The 26,606-nt window shown below is 43.1% G+C and overlaps 1 protein-coding gene across 1 annotated transcript in view; it reads right to left on the bottom strand.

Annotated features, from left to right (window-relative positions):
* The window catches only part of SNX5 (sorting nexin 5), a 91,151-nt gene that overhangs the window by 45,415 nt on the left and 19,130 nt on the right, over positions 1-26,606 (bottom strand). Inside the window, exons 2-5 of the mRNA XM_073672489.1 lie at positions 11,927-12,031; positions 10,889-10,999; positions 9,477-9,598; positions 14-137 (exon numbers count right to left, since the gene is read on the bottom strand). Of these exons, the coding sequence (XP_073528590.1) occupies positions 14-137; positions 9,477-9,598; positions 10,889-10,999; positions 11,927-12,031 (462 nt within the window). The remainder of the gene's footprint in view (positions 1-13; positions 138-9,476; positions 9,599-10,888; positions 11,000-11,926; positions 12,032-26,606) is intronic.

Here is a 26,606-nt window from a genome sequence, read left to right as displayed (position 1 = left end):
GAAGATGGCTTACATCTTGGCCGTATTCCAGGAAAATATGGAAGTTGTGGTCTTTGTTCAAGATTGGGTGAGAAGCAATTCTCTGGAGGAAAACTTCATGCACCGACACAGTCTTCTTAAACACTGCCAGATATTCCCTGCCAGGGCGAGAAGAGCAGAGATGTAGAATGCAGCGCGGCACATCTGGTACACATTACAGCCGTCAGGGTATATTCACACGTTGCGGATTTGATGCAGAATTTCTACTTAGTATCCGCAGTGTTTCCACATCAAAATCCAATATGTTGTGACTGGTGGTGACAATTTCACCTTAAGCATTGCAAGAGTGAAGCCCACAATGAATTCCGCATACAGAATGGTCATTCTGCAGATTTTGAAAACGAACAGAAGGCCAATTTATACGCGGAAAATTTCTACTAATTTGGAGATGAGATTTTTACACTGCGGATTTTATGCATGCAAATTCACGCAGAAAATATACACCAAATCTACAACATGTGCACCCACCCTAAAACCACCCATCTAATTTATGGAAGAATTCCTTGTGTCTCCAAAGAACAGCTCTGAACCATTAAGGCATGGTTTTCCAAAGACCTATAAGGCTATGTGCACACCGTGTCTTTCAATGAATTTCCGGAGCAGAAAAACTCCAAATCCTCCTCCAAATCTCAACACTCCTCAAACACTTAGAGCTTCCACTTAGTTTCTGCTCCGAAAACTCCGCAAAAAGACTGTGTGCACCCAGCCTAAGGGGTAGCTCACAAAAATTTTAGGAGAGGAAAAATCAGACAAGTTGTTCATAATGAATCCAGTTCAGGAAACATTGCTTTATTTTGGATTCTTTTTTTTCCCTCCGGAAGCTTTTTTTTTTTTTTTTTTTTTTTAAAAAAAAGAAGTTTCTTTTTTTTACCACTATGCTTTTTACAGCCTGCACACTGGGAACGCACCACAAAATTCAACACTTTGAAGATACCCTTCACAATTTAGCTGATTTTTTTTTGTTCTTCCTTCCAAATAATCAATTTTAACAATTTCAAGACTGAGCTATATTCCTCAGGTCATGAGTTTTTTTTATTATTATTTTTTTTATAATTGTAATTTTTATTGAAAGATTTTCATGTTCAACAAGTAAAAGGTTTGAAAAAAAAAAAAGAATAAAGATTAACAGATTACAGTGAAAACAAGAGTAAGGCTGTGTGCCCACGATGCGTTTAAGAGTTTCCGCAGCGGCAATTCCGCTGCAGAAATGCTTAAAAAACGCATGGTAGAAGGCCTGCCATGTTCCCCAATGATAATCCGCATGTACTGTGCACATGCTGCGGAAATTTCCGCTGTGGATTATCATTGTGGAAAAATCCGCAGCACTACCAATTATTTTGCGGAAGTGCTGCATTTTCGCCGCCATTGACTTGCATTGGAACACATGGAATCCACATCACATGTGTACATGCGGATTTCATGCGTTTCAATGTGCGGATGGTACCCGGGTTTGGAGAAGAGGAGACTCTCCTCTGGCCCCGGTACCATAGTACCTGTATAAAAAAAATATATATATATTATACTTACCTTCTGACGGCCCCCGGTGTGCTTGTCTTGGCTTGCCGGCAGATCGCGGTGGACTCAAGGACCTGCGCTGACGTCATTTAGTCATGTGAAGGCAGGTCCTTTAGTGTACCGCGAGCTGCCGGCAAGCTGAGACGCATCGGATAAGGACACCGGGGGCCATCGGAAGGCAAGTATAATATTTATTTTTTGACATTCTTTACGGTCACACTATATAAATCCATACCGTTTGCATGGATTTATATAGTGTAACCAAGTTGTCAAGCACTTTCCATGTGATGCTAAAATCGCTTGGAAAAGCGCTTGATAACCCGCATGCAGAAATGCATGTGAAGAACGTGTCACTTCCGCTTGTCCCTGGCAGGAAAACGCATGTACAATCCGCATGCGTTTTTTCTGCCAGGGGAGATGCAGAAACGCTCAGGAAAAAGTCCGGAGCATTTCTGCATTGTGGGCACATAGCCTTAATCAGCTGTTATATACAGTAGAAAACAATAAAGGGGGATACATGCAAGACATACCCCTCTGTCTATTGTAAGGGGAAGAGTAGAGGAGTCAGGCGTTGAAGGGTGGGAGGAGATATATGACTAGTGAATAAGGTTCCTAAATATTCAGCTGTACCCAAAAGGTGTCCCTGGGGGAGCAAACGAGGTACAATCTCTCGACTATTTCATCATTCAGAGCAGTGCGATATTTGAAGTTTCTGATATCTTTGATCTTAGTGTAAGTCATATATAGACGGGGGAATGCATGCGGTTTTAAGAGAAAATTATTGTTTTTCTCATTTTGGTATTCAAATAAATTTTGCCTCATTTTTCATAAGTGAAGCCCAATTTTTAGGTTTTACATGCTGTATTATCTTTTCTGATATCGAAGTAAAATGTAAATGAAAAAAAAGGAAATACATGTCTGCTTTTTTTTTTTTTTTTTTTATGGCCACTGAAATACCTTTTTAAGTTATGTTCCCCTTTCTAATGTCAATTCTTTTTAGATATCAGACACTGTTTTTTATTGATATCCAGGGCAGACTAGAAACTGTAAATTGTACTGGCGGTAGTTTTTTTTCAATTTGTATTACGCATATTATGCCCAGATTTCCTCTGTAACTGGGGCTGGTGTATCAGCACCAGTTACAAGGGAAGCGCAACCTCCTTTAAGGACTTCTGTGCTGATCAGTGTCCGCCAAGAACCTTCAAGCTTTTACTCCCTGGCACAAAGTGATCACACAGTCACTAGGACAGGAGGAGGAAGTGCTGAGTATACCGAGATCAGGAAGTCAGGGATGGTGATAGATCATCTTTACCTTCTCTCTGGGAAGCCGGCTCGCCGCTCCAGTAGCTACACGATCTCGGTGCAGCTGCTCACTCAACAATGATGCTGTAAAACATCATTGCAGAGTAATATGCGCACCACCCCAACGTTTTAAGTCACTGGGTGGTCAGCACCCATCCGCCTGACATCTGCCCCAGTATAATCAATGTTATTCACTTCACCTGGAAGTATTTCTAATGTTAGAATCGAAGTTCAGGTTGGCACACACTGATCAGTCACGTGTCAGGCTGTTTAGCAGTTATATTTTCTCGTAACCTGGCAGTGGTGCACATGTTATGGCAACCTTTACAATGCCTGGCAAAAAGTTTCAAAAGTTTTGACTTTATGTAATAGATATCCTGATTGTATTATCGAAAGCCAGCAAAAGAAAGCAAATATTCCAAAAAGGCATTTACTTTGTGCATATAGAGTATTCATTGGGAAAATAAAAACAAGACTAAACTTCCCAAAAAATAAACTGCGCACTACTACAAAAATAGTAACCAGCTACTAAAAACATTCTGTACTATGGATACAGCCTGAAACTGACAAAGATGCCCTGTTTGAAGGGTTCAGTAGCATTTCACATGACCGTGATATTCACAGCATAAAGCATTGTCTGCCCAGGGGCTAAGTGTAAACCCGCCCAGGAACACCAAGCACAGCCGCGAATAATACAAACCCCAAAAGTTCATAGACGTTCCTGATTTTCTTATAAGATACTATACTCAAACATCAAGGTCCATCCCAGTTCTGCCCTGTACTGTTACACTACATAACAGGAGGAGATTACTCAATGCATGCATTACATAAAACAACAATATAGTGTAAGTACAGTGACAAATCACCGGTTCAGAAAAACATGAGTCATTGCTTTTTCTCAATAACTGACATTCATCAAGTCACATGCGAAATATGTTCTTACCAAGAAAGCTTTAGATTGGGAAAAAATATGCAAGTCTAGCTGCTAAGTGTCTCATATGTAAGTTTTAAATGAACCCATTCCACTTCATGGAGCCTTAGACAGTACCTATCATTTACAATGTTTTATACAAATAGCTTAGAGTCTGGGTCCTTAGACCCCCACTACTCAGTCAAGAGACAGTGTAGAAGAGCGCAGCTCAGCAGGCAGAAGCACGGAACTCCTCCATGAGCATACGCACAGAGACCCAAAGGGCCAGATTCATCAAGACCGGCACGGTTCTCAACGGTCTTGAAGAGGGGGGGTGGTGGAGTTATACGCTCCTGATTTATTAAGAGGTGCACGCCTCTTCATGAATTTGAAATGCCTGACGAATGGCGTACGCCACACCTGTAATCTGACTCCAGTCTATGACTGGAGTCAGATTTCAGACATACAAGACATCACAGCTTGTTATGAATTAGATGAGCTGTGGCAGCAAGTTCTTGTCCCACCCCAGTAGAACCCATTTTGGCGAAGCTGAAAGAAAACTGGAATTAGTCTTACCAGTAATGATGTTTGCAGGAGTCCACATGACAGCACCATAGGAGGAGTAATCCCATATCCTGTGTAGGGACAGGAAGCACAAGAGGTTAAAAGCCCTCCCACCCCCAACCTCCTCAGTGATTTTCCAAGAACCACATTGACTGGGTACAACAAAATTTTATTTTTAGACTTGCTTAGACATATGTTAGAATCACATACAGTAGCAATATAGGGAGGGAAATAAGGGTGCTGTCATGTGGACTCCCGGAAATATCATTACCGGTAAGACTAATTCCGGTTTTCCAGTACGTCCCCATGACAGCACCATAGGAGTATACCCAAGAACTCATAGCTTAGGGTGGGATAACTGCATGAAGTACCTTCTTACCAAACGCAGATCTCTGCTGTGAGAGAACATCTAGCGCGTAGTGTTTGCAGAAAGTAGTATGTCCTGACCATGTGGCTGCGGTACATATCTGTTCAATGGTAGCCCCTGCTCTAGTTGCCCATGAGGTGGAAATTGCTCTGATGGAATGGGCTTTGATAGTTTCAGGGGGAGGCTGTCCTTCTGAAAAATATGCTAGATTAATCATGGATGTAACCCATCTAGCTAAGGATGGTTTTGAATCCTTCCTGCCTCTATTTTTTCCCCCAAACTGTATAAAAAGATTAGAGTCTAATCTCCAGTTCCGAGTGGCTTCCAAATAGGCCAACACTGCGGACATCGAGATGTTGGAACTCTTCCTCCTTCTGATTCCTAGGGTTTTCGCAGAATGATGGAAGAACCACTTTTTGATTTAAGGTCATTGATGACACCACTTTCGGGGAGAAACTTGGATCCAGCTTCAGAATGATGCAATCATCCCGAATCTGCATACAAGGCTCGACAATAGATAGAGCTTGGATTTCACCCAACCGTTTAGCCGTGGTGATTGCCACCAAGAAGACTGTTTTCAGAGTCAAGTTCTTTATTCCCAATTCATTAACTGGGCCGAAGGCAGGCTTACAAAGGACTCGCAGGACAAGATTCAAATCCCACGGAGGGGAAGAAATTCTCTGGGTAGGCCTAAGTCTCAGGATTGCCTTGACAAACCTGATTATCCTGGGATGTGAGGACAATGATGTGTTGAAGAAAGCACCTAGTGCCGCAATCTGCACCTTCAAGGAACTTGGTCTAAGACCTGCGTCAAATCCTGCCTGCAAGAAATCAAGGATCGCAGGGATGTCTGGGTGAGAGGTGTCTACCGTCCTATGGAACTGACAAAAGGTCTTCCAGACTTTTTTATATATGGCCTGAGTTACAGGTTTTCTACTAGCCTGCATAGTCTGGATCACTCTGGCAGATAAGCCCTTATTCTTCAGGATCTCCCCTTCAGAAGCCAGGCTGAGAGCTAGAGTTGTTGAAGATTCCGATGCAACAGTGGACCTTGCGTCAGAAGATCCTCCTGAAATGGTAAAATGATTGGGTCTTCCAACGCTAGATGGCGTAGAAGGGAGAACTAACTCCTCCTTGGCCAGAATGGGACAATTGCTATGACTGTCGCCCAATCTTCCTGAATTTTCCGTAGCAATCTCGGAATTAGAGGGGCAGGTGGGAAGGCATACGTTAGGCCTTCTCCCCAATATTGTGAGAGAGCATCCACTGCCAGAGGATGATCTCCTGGGTAGAGAGAGAAGAAAGATGTTGTTTTTGCATTCGTTCTGGATGCAAAAAGGTCTAGGTGCGGCTGACCCCATCTGCGAGTTAGTTGCTGGAACACCTCTTCGTTCAGTTCCCATTCTGAAGCCTTCATCTGACGCCTGCTGAGATAATCTGCCTCCTGATTGTCGGATCCCCGAAGGTGAACTGCTGAAATGGAGCTCACTATTTTCTCTATCCCTAAGAATATCCTTTTGGTTAGGGACTGGAGAAGTGGATGTCTTGGTCCGCCCTGATGTCTGATGAAGGAGACTGCCGTGATGTTGTCCGACAGGATTTTTACATGTCTGTTTCTTAAGACCGCCTGGCTTCTCTGTAGGGCTTCCCAGATCGCCTGTAGTTCCCGAAAATTTGATGATCGGGTCTGAATTTCTGTGGACCATGTTCCTTGGAGATAAGAATCTCCCACTCGAGCTCCCCATCCTGAGAGACTTGTGTCCGTGGTCACTAAAAGACAAGGTTCCAGGATCCACTGCACTCCCATCTGTAGATTCTTCTGGTCGAGCCACCAGTGTAGAGAGTCCTGGGCGTCTCTGGACAAAGACATCCTCCTGTCTAGGTAATTCTGATGTCCGTCTGTCACTTCCAGGATGCATTTATGTAGAGGCCTGGAATGGAACTGGCTCCATCTGACGCAGGTGATACATGACGTCATAATTCCTAAAATACTCATTGCCTTTCGGATTGAAGGCTTCTTCTCTCTTGAAAAAGAACGAATCATTTGTGGAATTGAGAGCATTTTGTCTTCCGGGAGATAAGACATTCGCATTCGGGAGTCAAGCTGGACTCCCAGGAAGATGTGTGAAGTACTGGGGATAAGATTGGATTTTTCTTTGTTCACAATCAAACCCAGGTTGGTAAATGTCTGTAGGACAACTTCCAGCTGTTGCGTCATACCTAGAGGAGATCCTGCCACCACCAGGAAGTCGTCCAAGTACGGAATGATGGTAATATCCCTGAGTCTGATATAGGCCACCACCTCTGCCATAATCTTCGTAAAGATTCTGGGAGCAGATGACAGGCCAACGGGAAGACATCGGAACTGGTAGTGTAGAATCTGACTGCCTGATGGTAGTGCAAACCTCAGATATTGCTGACTTGAGGAATGTATTGGCAGGTGGTTGTATGCATCTCTGAGGTCCAGGGTGCACATTACCGCATCTGCGTCTATTAGAGGAATGGCTGATCTTACTGATTCCATGCGGAAGTTTTTGTAACGGACCCATCGGTTTAGGGGTTTCAAGTTGATTATTGTACGGAACTCCCGACTGTTTCTTTATTGAAAACAGAGGAGTAATGGCCCTGATGTTGTCAGTGTTCCGGAACTGGCACAATAACCCTCTGATGTAGCAGCTTCTCTATGTCTGCCCGAAGACGGGAAAGAGAGGCAGGGGAACCCTTTGTCAGGCGGAATTTTTGAGGGGGATATTGAGAAAATTCTATCCTGTAACCCTGTGCTATAGTTGTTAGTATCCAGGGATTTTGAGTGACCCGATGTCAACTGTTTTTGAAAAACTTTAATCGCCCCCCCACTCTGACATAGTCATTGTCGTTTTGGACGGGAGCTAGTACTGGGCTGGTATTTCCTATCTTTGTTCCCCTTATTAAAACTCCAGCTTGTGGACCCCCCTTTTTTCTGAGTGTTATATTTACGGGAGGGGAAGGGTTTACGAAAGGGCTGCTCCTTTTTCTCCTCGGGGAAGCCCTTCTTTCTATCGGACGCTTTTTCTAGAATGTCATCTAATACAGGTCCGAATACTCTGAGCCCTGAAAATGGAATAGAGCACTGCTTGTTCTTAGAAGCTGTATCTCCTGACCATGTTTTTAACCAAACAGCTCTACGGGTCGAGTTGGAAAGCACATTATTTCTGGCCACAAATCTGACTGATTCCGCCGAAGCGTCGGCCAAACAATTTGTTGCCATCTTTAACAGGGGCAATGATTGAAGGAGAGTTTCCCTCGGGGTGCCATCCCGTAGGTGACTCTCTAACTCTTCTAGCCACATTCTCATGGATCTGGCAATAGATGTAGCAGCAATATTAGATTTAATAATTGCCACCGAATATTCCCAGGCTTTTTTGATCCATAGGATCTTTAAGACCTGACGAGTCCTCAAAGGGGATAGAGGTTTTCTTGACCACTTTAGCCACTGGGACGTCAATCTTAGGAACAATGTCCCGCACGTTGGTGTCCTCTGGGTCAAAAGATAGTCGGGCGCGGAAGTCTCGTGGTATAGAGAGTCTCTTCTCCGCATCTTCCCATTCCTCCAGTATCATGTCCTTCACATGAGCATTAACAGGAAAACACATGGATCTCCGGGTTTTAAGACCACCAAACATCTCATCCTGAATGTTACTGCTTTTCTCTGTTTCCTCTACTTGCATCGTGTTTCTGACAGGTCGTAGAAGAATATCCATACCATCTGAGTGGAACATATATCTTTTCCGTTCCCCGCCCTGAGGTAGACTAATGGTCTCACTGTCAGAGTCGCCAGATGGGTCGGTTTCACCCTCCGAAGATGGTGCTATATCTTCTCTGGGTCTTTCGGATCCCGGGACTTCCTGGACTCCTGAACCTGGGGGCTGTAGAGACGTGATAGAAGCCTGAACTTCTTTAATTATACTGCGCATCTCATTTAATAAAGCCCTGTGGGGGCTGAGGGACTCCCGGCAGGGAGTGTCGGCCCAGGACCCGCTTGACGGCGGGAAGGAGAGAGCCGCGGCCCCCCCGATCCCCCGAGGTCCCTCGAGGTAAAAACCTTTTCTTCAGTGTTCCTGCACGAGCGATCCTCCTGTACTCCCTCTCCTGTGTAGGGACAGGAGAAACACTGAGGAGGTTGGGGGTGGGAAGGCTTTTAACCTCTTGTGCTTCCTGTCCCTACACAGGATATGGGATTACTTCTCCTATGGTGCTGTCATGGGGACGTACTGGAAACTGGTGTTAAAACGCCATAAGTTTCAACAATTTTGGCACCAATATTTTAAGACTTTTCAAATCTTTACTCCACTTTTTTGGCATAAGAGCTTGATGAATCGGGGCTTCGCTCTTTACATTAAGCTCATACATGGCTTGAGGAACGGAACAGTCCCTCCAAAACATCCTGGTGTTTTTTCCATGACTATTGGCCATGTTGCAGTGAATATTTGTAATCTATCTCGGTCTGTGATTTTTTTTAATCATTCCTAAGCCATATTTCACAACTGAATGTTCAGTGTCTGTGACAGATTGTTATATTTTACACATTTAGACAAGCCGATAATTTGCGAACGAGAATTCATTTCTAAGAAAGCTCATTTCCCATTATGATGCTGTATGGAGGACAGAATGGCCATCCTATTTCCATCAGTTTTCGGCCAGAGTTGTTTTAGTGACACAAAGGAAACCTAACATTATTAGTCACGTGGTTTTAATGCTATGGCTGATCGATGTGTGTGTATATTGGGTTCTGATAAATACGCTTCTAATTCTTGCTTCATTTTGGCAAATTCATCCTTTGTCATGGAGCCTTCGCCTTCTCCAAGTTTCTGCATTTTGTCTCTGGGCCCATCAAAATCAGGTTTTGCAGGAGATGGTGGTATCTACAAGTACAAGAAAAAATAACTAAACCTCATGGAAATTCTTCTATAGATGAACAAGCAGATTGTAAATACAAAAAATACCTAAATGGGAACAAACCTTAATTTCTACACACTAAGAGGAAGCAGGTCTATAAACAGAAGGTCTGTATCCATGTTCCTGGTAGATACAGGAACAGAGAATAAAAGTTTCCCAACCCTAAAATATATAAAATCAACACAAAATCCTCTACACCCTCTTCATTCTATCACCAAAATACAGATTTATTAAAGGGATGTTCCCATAATCAAAACATATCACCTATATCCACAGAATGGGTGATATTTGTCTGATTACTGGAGGTCCCCACCAGTAGGATCATTGTCATTACAAGAATAGGGATCTTATGGCCACCACTTGAATGGAGCAGTGACTGACAACAAGCACTCCAGCTCTACTCAAGGTCTATACCACTGATGGAGCCAGCCAAGGAGAGTGATCACAAAGTAACTGAGTGGGTCAGCAGCTGTCAAGCTTGTGCACCATGGAGGGGGGACAGCAATCAAACCTTTATCTATCCTGTGAATAGAGCATAAATGAGTCTCTTCCTATAATCAAAACTTAAATAATCCAACATATTAAAGGAGGTGTTCAGACATCTAATATTAAAGACCCATCTTAAGTATAAATCATTAATATTAGAATGATCAGGATCCAAACCTGGCACCCCCCACTTCTGATCAGCTCTGGCGGTGGTCGATTTAATGGAGCGGTGCAGCGCCCGAGAGCTGTGCCGCAGCGCCCTTGTTTCCCATTTTAAATTTACCAAAAAATATATTTTAAGAGTAACTGATAGAAGACAAATGTAATTACAGAGCGGACTGGCATAAAATGTGAAAACCAATGTACACCTCTGCAATGATTCTTGTTATAACTCCAATGACGTATCCCACCTATGTGGCTCCATAGTTTCAGACTACAACCAATCACTGTAGTTTTATCCTCGTGCCTTTTTGTTTCCCAGCTCTGTTAAAGTGGATGAAGCTAGTGCGTAACTTTGGCGTGGAGACCGATGCTCGTCAAATTCATGATGAGCGATGACATTTGCTACGCCACAATCAGACACGCCTGAATCATTAAAGGGAGTGCGCCTTGTAACGAATCAGGGGACTTGCATTCCACCACACACCCTCATCTAGACCGCCGTGGACCCCATCATTTTTTCTCGAATTGGAGTGCTGCTACTCCCTTTTCTTTATACATCTATAGAATTGGGCTTTGCAGGTCTACCCTGCTGGTATTAAGGAACTCACAATAATTCCGGCGTACTCCTCAGTCTCGGTAAGGGCGTCATGTAACCAGATGAAGTCTTCATGTTGACGGGTGACAGAAAACTCGGGGCTCTGAAAGGTGTTCAATGTGGTCTGAAAATAAATTGAAAAATATGTTCTAGAGTTCAGTGCTACAGATCAAAATGTTTGGCCCCGATACTGAAAAGGTTTAGGAGTCAGAAACATTTTCTTCTATCTGATGGTTTTGAATATGTAATTAAATGTTTAAATTATATTCTGAAAAGAATTTCCGCTATAATAAAAATAAAAAAAATTACTATGGGCAATGTCTTACATTTTTCACTTTTCTGATTCCTTTGTTTCTGCTTATTGAAGCTAAAACCTGCCACAAACTTGCACATCAATTCGCTCCATTGTAATGTAATGGGGCTAATCCGCAGCTTTCCCAGGCAGAATCTGCACAATTAATATATGAGCAGAGGATTTCAAAATGTGTAAATCGTTCACCATTCTGTACAGATTTTTTAAGGTAAAGTGGCAATAGGACTTAAAGTTGGGGCTCGTGTACATGACCCTATTTTAAAAAAACGGATCACACTCGGACCAATGTTACTCAATGGGACAGTGCAGATGAGCGATTTTGTTTATTGGCCAAACATGCGTGCATGCTCGATTTTCCTCCGAAAATCGGATGAGACTCATCATTCAAGTCTACAGGCGTGAGACAAAAATCACATGCCACAGTATACCATCCAATTTTTATGGATGCAATTCTATAACACAAGAAACTGTAAACTGAGTAAAACAATTGCATACGGATGAGAAGCGAGAAAAAAAAATTGTCCACTATTCTGGATGAAACACGGAACAATCTTTTATACGGTCGTATTAACCTACCCTTATAGTATGAAAAAAAGACTGAATTCTTGGCATCACTGGCCATTTATAGGGCGCGTTGAAGGCCATTGTGGTCACCATCTGGAACTCAAAGTCAAGGTGACCCCAAAAAAAGAAGAAGAGGTAATTGGATCCTCTGCTGCCCATTCACAATTATCTCACCTTTGTATGGACCGTAAACTTGACTTTGTCCCGCTCACTTAGTGCATCAGGAATATCAATCAGCAAAGATGGGTCGGTGTTGAGATCCACAGATACTGACCTGACCTGAAGGATAAAAGAGCACATGTTCATTGCAATGACATGGAAGAATTTTTCTTTAGTGTCACCTGGTAAAATGTATAGAAACATCACAGAAAACAAGAATTACGACGAAAGTCAACCATCTGGTGTGAACGGCGGCTCCCATACACATGTGTGCACACATTGATCGGACCCCATTTACCAGGTGTATGATAGAAGGGCTGCACCTTTAGCACAGGTCTGTGTCTGTGTGAAAGTATAAGCTACCTACCTATTCTATGCAAAGGTATCTAGCAATATTATTAAATGTGTATATAATATAAAAATATAAATATAATTTATTTGTACACACACACACACACCAAAAGTTTGGACACACCTTCTCATTTAAAGATTTTTCTGTATTTTCATGACTATGAATATTGTACATTCACACTGAAGGCATCGAAACTATGAATTAACACATGTGGAATTATATACTTAAAAAAAGTGTGAAACAACTGAAAATATGTCTTATATTCTAGGTTCTTCAAAGTAGCCACCTTTTGCTTTGATGACTGCTTTGCACACTCTTGGCATTCTCTTGATGAGCTTCAAGAGGTAGTCACCGGAAATGGTTTTCACTTCACAGGTGTGCCCTGTCAGGTTTAATAAGTGGGATTTCTTGCCTTATAAATGGGGTTGGGACCATCAGTTGTGTTGTGCAGAAGTCTGGTGGATACACAGCTGATAGTCCTACTGAATAGACTGTTAGAATTTGTATTATGGCAACAAAAAAGCAGCTAAGTAAAGAAAAACGAGTGCCCATCATTACTTTAAGAAATGAAGGTCAGTCAGTCCGAAAAATTGGGAAACCTTTGAAAGTGTCCCCAAGTGCAGTTGCAAAAACCATCAAGCGCTACAAAAACTGGCTTACATGAGGACCGCCCCAGGAAAGGAAGACCAAGAGTCACCTCTGCTTCTGAGGATAAGTTTATCCGAGTCACCAGCCTCAGAAATCGCAGGTTAACAGCAGCTCAGATTAGAGACCAGGTCAATGCCACACAGATTTCTAGCAGCAGACACATCTCTACAACAACTATTAAGAGGAGACTTTGTGCAGCAGGCCTTCATGGTAAAATAGCTGCTAGGAAACCACTGCTAAGGACAGGCAACAAGCAGAAGAGACTTGTTTGGGCTAAAGAACACAAGGAATGGACATTAGGCCAGTGGAAATCTGTGCTTTGGTCTGAGGAGTCCAAATTTGAGATCTTTGGTTCCAACAACCGTGTCTTTGTGCGACGCAGAAAAGATGAACGAATGGACTCTACATGCCTGGTTCCCACCGTGAAGCAAGGAGGAGGAGGTGTGATGGTGTGGGGGTGCTTTGCTGGTGACACTGTTGGGGATTTATTCAAAATTGAAGGCATACTGAACCAGCATGGCTACCACAGCATCTTGCAGCGGCATGCTATTCCATCCGGTTTGCGTTTAGTTGGACCATTATTTATTTTTCAACAGGACAATGACCCCAAACACACCTCCAGGCTGTGTAAGGGCTATTTGACCAAGAAGGAGAGTGATGGGGTGCTACGCCAGATGACCTGGCCTCCACAGTCACCAGACCTGAACCCAATCGAGATGGTTTGGGGTGAGCTGGACCGCAGAGTGAAGGCAAAAGGGCCAACAAGTGCTAAGCATCTCTGGGAACTCCTTCAAGATTGTTGGAAGACCATTTCCGGTGACTACCTCTTGAAGCTCATCAAGAGAATGCCAAGAGTGTGCAAAGCAGTCATCAAAGCAAAAGGTGGCTACTTTGAAGAACCTAGAATATAAGACATATTTTCAGTTGTTTCACACTTTTTTGTTAAGTATATAATTCCACATGTGTTAATTCATAGTTTTGATGCCTTCAGTGTGAATGTACAATTTTCATAGTCATGAAAATACAGAAAAAGCGAAAAATCTTTAAATGAGAAGGTGTGTCCAAACTTTTGGTCTGTACTGTATATGTAAAACGTCAAGTGACTGAGCAGAGCCTTAGGTACAGGTGTCTGCACCATTGACAAACAGCACTATGAAGACTTTTCCTAAGCAATGTCAGTGCTGCAGCCACAGAAATCACAAAGTCAGCCTCAGTGCACAGATTCTGCAAAGATATCAGTAGCAAAGACGTCACGACTACTTCAGCCAATCACTGGGCTCAGCGGCTTGCGCAGTCTGCACCGGTAGATCAGCTGAGCCCAGCGATTGGCAGCAGCGGTGAGGAGCATGGTAATAGTGATGTCACCGATGCAGCCAGTAAACTACGACCGGGTGCTCTTTACCTGCTAATCCAGGTGAGAAGTGAATGGAGATTTGTCAGTTCATATAAGCGTCCATTTCTATAAATGTTACAGATACAGCATAACCCGCATCCATGAATATTTCCAGAACAACCAGTAGGAATTAATGGGTAACACCATGCAGGGGCGCCAACTCTGCATTCATTTCCTGCCTTAACAGGTGTGACGAGAGACCTGTTCTGAGGTGGAACCCCCAATTATCCTACATTAAATTGTATATTCCCATTAAAGAGGCTCCCAAATACTAGCATAAATGAGGAATATACCATTATGTTATGGTAAAGGAAAGGAGATGGTACATCTGGATTTAAATAAAATGTAAAAAAAAAAAAACACTTATTCTATACTGCCCATTTTTTATTTTCCACATTGAGCTGCACAGCATTGAAATCAACTTAGATAAGAGAAGAATGCCCCCCACTAACGTTCCCTTTTAGGTCCCCTTTAAATCTTTACAAATAGTAGGAAATTCCCATGCACTATTAATGTAACCCAATTCAGTAGTCCACTCCAATGCACCGTTTCTTCCTGTGACTCCATGTCCATGCACTATACGTGTGAGAGAATAGGACGGGGCTTTATCTGCAACTCTAGAACGAGATACGAGACATCACCAGAACCATTTGGTGCCCTGCCCTCCATGCTGCCCTCCATGCTATTTAATATAAGCCTCAGCGGAGCATAATACAGACTGGTAGGAAGTGATCGCCATCAGTGGGGAACTGCACAGATAAAATACTTCCTGTTCTAAAACACTGGATACAGTGAAAGTTAGGGTCAGAAAAATCCATTTCCTTTTCCACTGAAGACTAAAACTAAACAAGAATCTGCTGAGTAAAGGAAAAAAAATAGATAACTGAAAAGAATCAACATCCTAGAAGATAAATGCCAGGAAACCCGTGGATGAGGCACAGTCCGCTCCAACATAGCTCAGCTCTTCACTGTAGAGAACGTATACAGAACTGGAACCCTTCATATCTGCTTATCTTAATATTGAAATATTTTAATATACAGTCTTACCTCTAGTAACATGGAATTTCAATATAAAAAGGGCCAACCCTTGGCCATCTTGGAATGAAATCATATTCAAGGCCAAGTGATGCAGACAAAGCACGTGGCTGTGCGGAGCATTGCTCCGTCTATAGGACCACTGCAATCAGCATATACATGTATTGGGAAAATGTGCAACCGATCAAGATGATTAACTAGTCAGCTCATCACACTGAGGAAAGTAGATCCATCAGTGAGCTCGATTGATTGCATTCACTTACGGGTTTGCTTAGTAGTAAATCTCTGCCCGTGCCCCGCAGACCCCGCTGCTCTCTGCCCGTGCATATATGATCCAATGCATTGAACACCAGGTGACCGTGACTTTATTTTATTCTTACTATACACTGTGTGTGCTTTATATGACCCCAAATAAGCTCCTGGAGACAAATAACAAGTAGTAAGGGCAGGTCTTTGTCGCTCTCTTCCTGCTCTTTTATCTGCCTAGTACCACATATGAAAAAGGCTTTCAGTTTTGGATAGTCAAACCATTGGACATGAGCAGGTGCAATGCATTTTAGCATGAGGGAAGCATCCAGCACATATAGTGCTGGCAGAATGCTGAAGACCTGCCCACTAAAATTATAGTATTTCAAGTTACTGAGCATAAGAGGAACAGATCTTAGACATGTTTGACTGGAATGTGAACCAAAAGCAGTTTTAAGTTCTGGAGTACGAGGGCAGCAAGACCAGGCTTTTCTACAAGTTTTGTGAGAAGGGATAAGTAAACTAAGCATTTGCTCCATCTGCATTAGTTATGTTCGTTCTTGTGTTCATTTTTTTCCTTTTAAACGTCCAAAAATGATTAGCTATTTTTCCAAGTAACAATGATCATTCTATGGAGCAATGCACTGTACTCTGCAAAATCCACAAAAAGCATATGATGATGTATGGATCAGAGTATTACGGATAATCATTAAATTTACCCCTTACCGCCATCTGCCGCACATGTACAGCACAAGTCAGATGCACTTGTATGCAGAGGACTCAGGAGCTGAGCCTGTTCCATACACGCTGCAGCGTTTCAGAGAAAAACTTACTTTTAATAGTTGCCTGGGACCAAAGTGCACGGGTTACTAGTTGTACAGGCGGGTCCCCTGCGCCCGCTGACCGTGGCAGTCCGTGACTATACGTGCATGTCACTAGTCAGTGTTTCAGAGACAAAACATTCATGGCTGTGAGCGTATAAGCAGTGGCTGATAAGTGCTACACTCGGTTTGGGCAGCATGTATCACCTGTCAGGTTCCCTTTAAAAGCAAACAAAAATAATATTTAAAAAAAAAAAAAAAAAAATTGATGTTTTTTGGTGTACACAAAAACAAAAAAAATATAAAGAAACCGAGCATGGTATTAATAAAATAATGTCAGCTTGCCATACAAAACACCAGCGCTCACACAGCTCCATTGACAGAAAAAGAAAAAAGTTACAGGTCTCAGAAAATGGCAAGGCAAAGAAAATTTTGTTTTTTCATTTTACAAAATTTCTCAATTTTCTTTAAACACTAAAATATAGAAAAAAAATACCCCCCAAAAAAACAAGGTACATCATGTTTCCAGGTTATGATACCGCACACTAAAAACCAGGAAAAACAAAACCCAAAACACGATGCCGGAATTGCATTTTTTCTACTCACAATTTCACTGTACTTGGATTTTTTCCCCTAATTTTTCTCAACTTTATATGTCAAAATAAATGGCATCATATAAAAAGGGACAACTTATACGGCTATGCTGACGGAAAAATTAAAAATTTTAGGGGTTAAGTGTACTTCCAGAAACGCCGATAATCTCATTCACACAGGAAATTAAACAACCAAATCTGTAAAACCGCTCCAACAGGATCCTAAAGCGACTATCAGACGGATGACAGAAATATTGCATCTTCTCCACTTGTTACAACACACATTCCTCCGCTGCCATGAAGAAACTGCTGTAGTAGACAACAATCCAACAAAAACTAAGAATTCTGAAGAGCGGCCCAGAAACAAGTAAAATATCCCCAATCCAAGATTTGGAACCACTTTGCTTCAGGGATAATTTTTAAAATGTTCCAACACATCATAAAAGGGATATTCCCAAAATTACAAAGGCCCAGATTCCTCAAGATGGTTTTTCTCCCCCCCTGAGGGGGCAGGGTGGACTGTGAGGCTCCTGATTAATTAGGAGGTGTACGCCTCTTAATGAATCAGGCAAGACACGAATTGGTGTGCGCCTCGCCACAATCTTACCCCAGCCAGGGAGTGGTGCAAGATTTGTGGGGTAGTGAACGCCGCCGCTCATCATGGATTTGTTGAGCAGGGATCGCCAAGCCCCATCATGCCCCAGCACTGCCCAATGTGTCGGAGATGGGCGAAAATGGCAGGAAAAAGCCAGAAGCTGCAATTTTTTTGCGAAACCTCTCAGCATAGAGACAGCCAGACACAGAGACAGATAGGGGCGGCCTGTGGGCAGGTCTTTTCTTGCTCACCTGGTCTAGAGTATCAGGATAAGCTCCTGCCTACAGTCCCGCCCTGGAGCACGGGCATATAATTAACCCAAAACTGCAATTACTGATTACACAAGAACCACAAGAAGGATCTCATCACCTCAGGTATCATATTAATCAGTGCAGCAGCCCCAACATGACACTGCCTGTAATTTACTTTGCAAAATCCTGCTGACAGGTTCGCTTTAGAACACCGCTCCAGATTTTTTTTATTGCAGCGCTGGAGTGGTGTTGCTAATCTAAGTTCCCTGTCCCCAAGTTTTAAACTTACCAGATGCCATCTTCATCCGTTGCCAGCGCCACACTGATTCTCTTCTGCAGGTTGTGACCTGCAGGCTCAACTCAATGTAAGTCTATGAGAGCCAGAACAAGGCTCTCATAGATTTACACAGAGCTTGTGACCGTTACCTCGGACTTCCGGTCAGTCAGAAGTTGTGGTCACAAGATGGCGGCATGGGACCAGAGCAACACCGGGAAGAGCTGAAGACTGCGGTTGGCAAGTGTAATACTAGAAGCAGGGAACTTACATTAGTTGCACCACTCCAGCGCTGAAATAAAAATCATCACTGGAGTGGTGCTTTAAATTGGGTGACAACTAACAGTTTTCCAACTAAACTAATAGGAAGTACCTATAACACAGCATTCATGAAAAACATTATGAATGGAGGATTCCCAAGAGATCGAGTGTATACACTGCCTTCATTCAAAGTCAACGAGACTGACAAGAATAGTTAAAGTGAAAAAACCTGGCCTGATACTTTCTGGAAAACTGCTAACAGAAAGCCCGAGGAATAACGTGAGTTTCCTTTCAGCGGTGCGGCTCTTAGTGAGGCAGCCGCACGGCTTCAGAACGCTACTACACTGCAAATTAATAGCGGTTTTTTTTTTTTTTTTACATGACAAGTTCCCTTTAAGGAACAGCCATGGGCCTAACAAAGGCATTGTTCTATTCTATGGCCTAGAGGGAATCTGTGGCCTACTTTGTACTTCCCTCCAAGATCAATATGATAAAGTTACTTGCAATCTGTAGGGAGAGTAGAGAAAAAGCTGTCAAACACCAACTCCTGTCCTCTCATAGGACCAGCTCTGAGGACTTGGTGCTGGTCCTATCACAGGAGAACAGATAAACACCAGAGAGGCAGTGCTGAAACAGATGAAGATTTACCAGGTGAAATTATATTTTAAAGGGAATCTGTCAGTAGGATCAACCCTCCTAAGCCGTCCATATAGACATGGAGGTCATAGGATGCAGAATAAAATGATACATTGATATCTGCGATCTGATGTCTAATTCCAGGAAAGTCCACGCTTTTCTTATCGGTCAATGAGCTGTTCCAGGCTCTGGGTCGGACGCTCATCTGCACCTTTTGTGTGAATGAAGAATTATATTAAACATTTTTGTTTTTCTGTTTTCCTTTTTTCAATCCATGACAAACGCTTTATAAGGCTCAGCGCAGAATGCTGGTCAGACCAAGTACAGGCGTTTGGTGCATCATGGCAGGACCAAACATTTAAGTCCACTCTCCCACCTGCTTGGTTTCCATCTATATCAGCCCTTCTCTGGCTCTATGAAGCTGTCAAAGAAAAAGGGGGAGGGGGGACTCAGAGATAGAGGGAAAACAAACAGGTGGTAGGCTGTGTGCCCAGGATGAGTTTAAGCGTTTCCGCAGAGGTAATACCGCCGCAGAAACACTTAAAAAAACGCTTGGTAAAAGGTCTGCCATGTTCCCCAATGATAATCCGCATGTGCTGTGCACATGCTGCGGAAATTTCCGCTGCAGATTATCATTGCGGAAAAATCCGCAGCACTACCGTTTATTTTGTGGAATCGCGGCGTTTTTGCCGCCATTGACTTGCATTGGACCGCATGACTACACGTGCACATGCGGCTCAATGCGAGGATGGTACCCGGGTCTGGAGAAGAGGAGACTCTCATCCAGACCCGGGTACCATAGTACCTGCAGTTAAAAAAGAATTAAAATAAGAAAAAACATTACTCACACCTTTCCGGCGCCCCCCGGTCTCCTCTGAGCGGCGCTGCTGTCGCCTTAGCTTCCAGGGGTGGTTTGCAAGGACCCTCCGTGACGTCATTTAGTCATGTGACGGTCACGCGACCGCTGACGTCAGCGGTCAGGTGACGGTCGCGTGACGATCACATGACTAAATGACGTCATGGAAGGTCCTTGCAGACCACCGCGAGCCGTCTAAGATGCCGGACGCATCGCTAAGGAGACCGGGGGCCATCTGAAGGCGAGTATAATGTTTTGGGTTTTTTTTTGTTTGTTTTTTTTTTTTTTTACTATTGATGCTGCATTTGCAGCATCGTAACTTGGTCACACTATATAAATCCATGCCGGTTGCATGGATTTATATTGTGTGACCAAGTTGTCAAGCACTTTCCAAGTGATGCTAAAATCGCTTGGAAAAGTGCTTGACAACCCGCATGCGTTTTTTCTGCCAGGGAGATGCAGAAACGCTCAGGAAAAATCCGGAGCATTTCTGCATCGTGGACAAATATAATATAATATAATATAATATAATATAAATATCTGGAGTGGTGCTTTGTTTTTTTTATTGCAGCGTTGTAGTGGTGTCACTAATCCAAGTTCCCTTGCCATAGTATTATACTTACCACTCGCCATCTTCATCTTTAAACCACACCACTCCGGTCATCTTCTGCAGTTTGCGATCTGCCAGATCGCTCCAGTGTTTGCTTGGCGAGCTGGATGGCACTACTCAATGTAAGTCTATGGCAGCCAGAACCAGGCTCTCATAGACTTCCACTGAGAGCTTGTAACTGTTACCTCTGACTTCCGGTCAGTCAGAAGTTGTGGTCACAAGATGGTGGCGCAGAACCGGAGCGGTGCTGCAAAGAGATGAAGACACTGGCTGGTAAGTATAATACTAAAAGCAGAGAATTTACATTACTGGAACCACTCCAGCACTGAAATTATAAAAAAAAAAAAAAACACTGGAGTGGTGCTTTAATAATAATAATTACCGTATTTTTCGAACTATAAGACGCACCGGACCATAAGACGCACCTAGGTTTTAGAGGAGGAAAATAATAAAAAAAATGTAAGCCAAAAATGTGTTCATGATGAACTTTTAAGGGGGAGGGGGTCTTCTGCTTACACTGGTATTTATTGATATATACCAATTCTGACAATATCCCCCATCCTGCTATATATGCCCCCCCCACCCTTCCTTTTATGCATGGCACCCCTCATCCCCTGTCCTGGTCTGCATGGCACCCCTCATCCCCTGTCCTGGTCTGCATGGCACCCCTCACCCCCTGTCCTGGTCTGCATGGCACCCCTCATCCCCTGTCCTGGTCTGCATGGCACCCCTCATCCCCGTCCTGCTGCACATAGAAAAAAAAAAAAAAAAACACTCCTACTCACCTTTCTTCTCTCTCCTCCAGCGCTGCGTCCGGTCTGCCTGCACTGATCTCTCCATGTGAGCTGCGCATGACGTCACTGCCATGCGCGGCTCACAAGGAGAGATCAGCTGCCGGAAGTCACTGCTCCCCACGCCGGGACTGTGTGCGCGGGGAGCAGTGACTTCACTCTCCTTCATAGCCGGCACACAACGTAGTCGCGCTGTGGCTCCTGCTCTGCCGGGCTATCTCGTGTGCCCGCTTATTAAAGGGCATGAATATTCACCCCCTCCCCACGCCCATGGGTGTGGAGAGAGGTTGAATATTCACGCCCTTTAACAGTGGGCACAGGCGATTCCGGCAGCAGCAGGAGCCGCGCTGCGGCTACACTGTGTGCCGCTTTTAAGGAGCAAGAATATTCAGTGCTCCCCCACGCCCCATGGGCGTGGGGAGCAGTGAATATTCATTTTCTTTAGCAGCGGGGACAGTGTAGGCTGCAGCGGGCGGCTGCTGCCTCCTGTGCCCCGCTCCTCCACCGCTACCGCTCCCCCCACAGATATACACACCCCCCATCATTCAGACTATAAGACGCACCCCCCATTTTGCTCCAAAATTTTGGAGGAAAAAAGTGCGTCTTATAGTCCTAAAAATACGGAACATTTATATAGTGCTAACATATTCCGCAGCACTTTACAATTAAGCGATGACAGGTACAGACAATAAATACAATGCAATGTAACACAGTTCACCAGTTACAGGAGTGAGGTCCCTGCTGGCAAGTTTACAATCTATAAGGAAATGGGGTGGACACAATAGGTAGAACGTGCTGTTATGTCCGGTCCTGCCATCATTATTATAATAAGGGTGTTCATATAAAGCTGCATGATCCGGTCATCAGCCAGCATATGTCTGGGTACAGTTACCAAGTGCTATTGACTGCATGGAGGATATGCAGACAGATGAATAGGCAGGAGGAGATTATGATTAACATTTAGGAGGGAACAGGGGAGAGTTGGGTTAGTGAGCTGAGGTGATGGTCTTATCTAAACAGATGTGTTTTTAAAGCAGGCTTAAAAACATGGGAGCTAGATACAAGTCGGATCATTTGGGGTAGTGTATTCCAGAAAACTGGTGCAGCACAAGAGAAGTCTTGGAGACAGAGGTGCGAGGTTCAGATTATGGAGGAGGTTAGTCTTAGATCAGTTGCTGAACGGAGGGCAAGGGAAGGATGATGGACAGAAATGAGGGATGAGATAAAGGGAATTTTAAATGATTGGCCACGCCATGAAGCAAACAGCACCTGTACTTGGTTTGAACAGTCACATTCTGTGCTGACAGTCTCTTTAACATGCAGACACTACTTTGATTCCATCCCTCATCCATTGTCTAGGCAGGGTCCAGCTTCACTGTGATTCAGCCCTCATTCGGAAATCTTCCAAGTCATTATCTGATGATCCTCAGAACGAGATTAGATTACCAGGAAAAAGGTAGCCTGTGGTTTAAGCAGCAAATAAAACAGTTCCCTAGATTTTCCCCTCAAAACAATTCCTTAATCTACTAAATCCACTGATTCTTCGATTACCCAGGAAGCAAGTTCACAAATTAATATTTCTTAGGCCCACCTGCTACAGAGCCACAACACAACTCATTGAGAGACAAATGAGAACAAAGCTACCAAGGACTCACAACTAGTAAAAGAGCAGCCAAGTCACTCTGAGCTTTCAAGTTGAATGGGAAGGAATACTGTTTGAGGGTCTGTGCCCATGATCAAGAGCAGCTGCGGGATTGAAGCTGTGTATTTATGCAGCGTCTAACCAGCAGCGTCCAGATGTTACAGCATAGTGGATGGATTTCTAGAAACCCCATGTCCACTATGCGTCTCTGTGCACCTGTGAATCACCCGCGGAAACTGACATGAGGAGCAGCTTTCAGATCTGCAGCATGTAAATTTCTCTTACGGGTCCACATGTGGACTTTCCCCATAGACTTAACATCAATGAAGAAAGTCCGCATGTGAAAAGAAAAGAAAAAAATTGCGGCCACTAATTTGCATAATGAGGGCGGAAGCCGTGCGGCTGTTCTGCAGCGGCTCCTTATTTTGGGCACATAGGTTTCTCTGCTCAGAGGTTTAGGTTTTCATACGACAAAACCAGTCAAGATTCTATTTCACATCTGCTTAGAGAGGTTGTCTACTATTGAAAAACTTCCTAACTGCCCAGATTATATTCACATTTTCAATTTTCGAAATATTAATTCCGTATGTTGGGGTGGAATCTTAAAATTCTGCATACAGGGAACCAAGCTTCCAAAATTCTAAGCAGAGTGTTCCAGACTCTGAAGTAGTTCTGGATGTGACTCCTTTATTGCATTCTTGTATCATGTCCAAAAGGCTGGGATATTTATAAGGACCGCGTGTACTGCATTCTTTGTCTTGTTTTCCCACACACAGCTACCGTAAATACAACAGGACCCAATGGTCTCCGTTCATCAAGACTGGCGTTGCTCATGGGTGGTCGTGATGAGGGGGTGTCGGATTCATTCATTCGCCATAAATCTTACTTTAGAAACTTGCGTAAAAACACTAAATTGAAATTAAAAAAATACCCAACTTAGTGTTTCCCAAAAATTGTGACTTTTCAAGAGATTTACCCCAAAATTCTGGTACAACTTCTTTGATGAATTGGGGTCAATATGTCTGACATATCCAGTACTGTGGCATTATGTTAATACTCGTTCTATTTATTAAATGATAAACCAAGGACATCATTCTTTGGTTGGCCAATGTTGACCTTCAACCTTAAATGGAATCGGTCCTGTTTTTGTACCCCATCTGAGAGCGGCATGATGTAGGGGCAGAGACCCTGAATCCAACGATGTATCACTTATTGGGCTACTTTCTGAAGTTTTGATAAAGCCACTGATTTACCAGCTGAAAATCTAGCAGTACTCTGAATGCTGAGTTCCTTTACTCCACCCACACCACTGACAGCTTTTAGTGTACACTGTGCATAAGCAGAAACATGCTAATCAGTGGTGGGGGTGTGGCAGGACTACTGGTCAGCAGATTTACTAGTCCTCTAAGGATAATCTCCTACTAAGAAATCAATAATTTTATTAAAAGCTACAGCAAGAAGCCATGTATGGGACACATCGCTGGAATCAGGGTATATGTCTCTGCATTATGTTCTTAGATTAGGTGGAAAAAAAAACTAGTGACAGATTTCCTTTAAGTGGCTGTGTTCTTGATTATAGGCTTGTCCATACACATTTCACAGCTTGTACACAAACAAATACACAATATGGCAACCATAGAAAAGAATGGGCTCAGTGTATCTGATCGTGTAAAATTTTACATGGAGATACTTCAAGGAGAAGGAGGTTTTCTAGCAAGTATTTTATCCCTCCCCTCAGCTATATTGCCTCCACTGCCATATAATGTCCTCCATGCTGTTCCTGCTTCAATGTTTGGGCTACTAAAGGGGGAAAAAAAAAAAGTCAAGAATCCCTTTTTCAGCATGTTTACTGTATGGGAGACATCATCTTCATCCACCAGCTCAGAGTCAACTGCAAATTAGAAATAAAGCTTGCAGATGGAGGAAAGCTGGTGAAAAATGTTCAGCTGATAAGACATACAAAATGGCAGAAATGGTGTTATTCCTCATGTTCACAAGATGCCTGCTGGACTTATAATAATATATAATAACTTTTCTCAGTACAAGGCTATTGGACCCAGAACAACACTACAGCACCTAGTTATCAATTCCATTAGACTTGCATTGAGAAGATTTATTTAAAAAAAAAAAAAAAAAAAAAATCACTTCCGCTGTGTTAATTTGGTGGGTCACAACTGCAGTCACGTGGTTCCAGAGCGGGGCTGAAAACAGGTGAAGATGGCTACCGATGAGTATGTGACTACATGATTACATTTCTTAAAAGCATTGCTTATAGAGAAAAATCCAGGGTCTCATGGAGAGACAATTTCTGCATGGGGAGTACATACAAGTCCATAATAAGAAGCTACAGGCTCTGGGAAATGATATTTCCCTTTAGAGAAGAATAATCTTGAGGAGTTCTAGGTCTTGAATAAACACAAACATACAGTTAGGTCCAGAAACAGTGAAACAAGTTTTGGCATTTTAGCTGTTTACCAAAATATATTCAAGATACAGTTATATAATCAATACGGGTTTAAAGTGCAGACTCCCAGCTTTGAGGGTAATCACATCCTAATTGGAGTGAGGGTTAGGAATTATAGCTCTTTAATATGTAGCTGCCTCTATTTAAAAAGGGACCAAAAGAAATTGGACAATTATCTCAAATGTTATTTAATAGGCTGCATGGGTTATTCCCTCATTAAATCAAGCAGGTAAAAGGTCTGGAGCAGATTCCAGGTGTGGCATTTGGAAGCTGTTGCTGTGAACCCATAACATGCAGTCAAAGGAGCTCTCAATGGAAGAAAAACATACCATTATTAGGCTGATAAAACGAAGAGATAACAGAAATGTTAGGAGTGACCAAATCAACAGTTTGATACATTAAGCTTGGAAACTAAAAAGGGCCTGGACGCACACAGAAGGCAACTGTGGTGGATAATTGAAGAATCTTTTCATGGTGAAGAAAAGCACTTCACAACATTCTCCAGGAAGTTATTTCAGTATCTATGTCTACCATAAAGAGAAGACTTCATGACAGCAAATACAGAGGGTTCGCCACAAGGGGCAAACCATTATTCAGGCTTACAAATAGAAAGACCAGGTTAGACTTTGCTAAAAAAAAAAAAAAAAAAAAAAAAAAAAAAAAGAACTAAAAAAGCCAGCCCAGTTCTGGAAGAGCATTCTTTGGACAGATTAAACTAAGATCGACCTGTACCAGAATGATGAGAAAAAGGAAGTTTGGAGAAGGCTTGGGATAGATCATGATCCAAAGCACACCACATCCTCTGTGAAACATGGTGGAGGCAGTGTAATGGCATAGGCATGCATGGCTTCCAATAGCAATGGATCACTGGTGTTTATTGATGATGTGACTGAAGACAGAAGCAGCCAAATGAATTCTGAAGTGTACAGGGGGATACTTCTGCTCAGATTAAACCAAATGAACCAAGGTTGATATGACGTCACTTCATAGTAGAGAGACATTGACCCAAAACATACTGCAAAAGAAACCCAGGAGTTGTTTTAAGGCAATGAAGTGGAATATTCTGCAATGGCAGAGTCAAATCACCAGACCTCAGCCCCATCGAGCAGCATTTCACATGCTTAAGACAGAAAGACCCAAAAACAAGCAATAAGGCTATGTGCCCACAATGCAGAAATGAAGCAGAACATTTCTGCATCTCCCTGGCAGAAAAAACGCATGCGGATT

Source organism: Phyllobates terribilis, unplaced genomic scaffold, assembly GCF_046119375.1.
Source record: "Phyllobates terribilis strain yellow unplaced genomic scaffold, ASM4611937v1 Scaffold_3__8_contigs__length_932513732, whole genome shotgun sequence".
NCBI classification, from domain to species: Eukaryota; Metazoa; Chordata; class Amphibia; order Anura; family Dendrobatidae; genus Phyllobates; species Phyllobates terribilis.
This window is presented reverse-complemented; position numbering and strand designations above follow the sequence as displayed.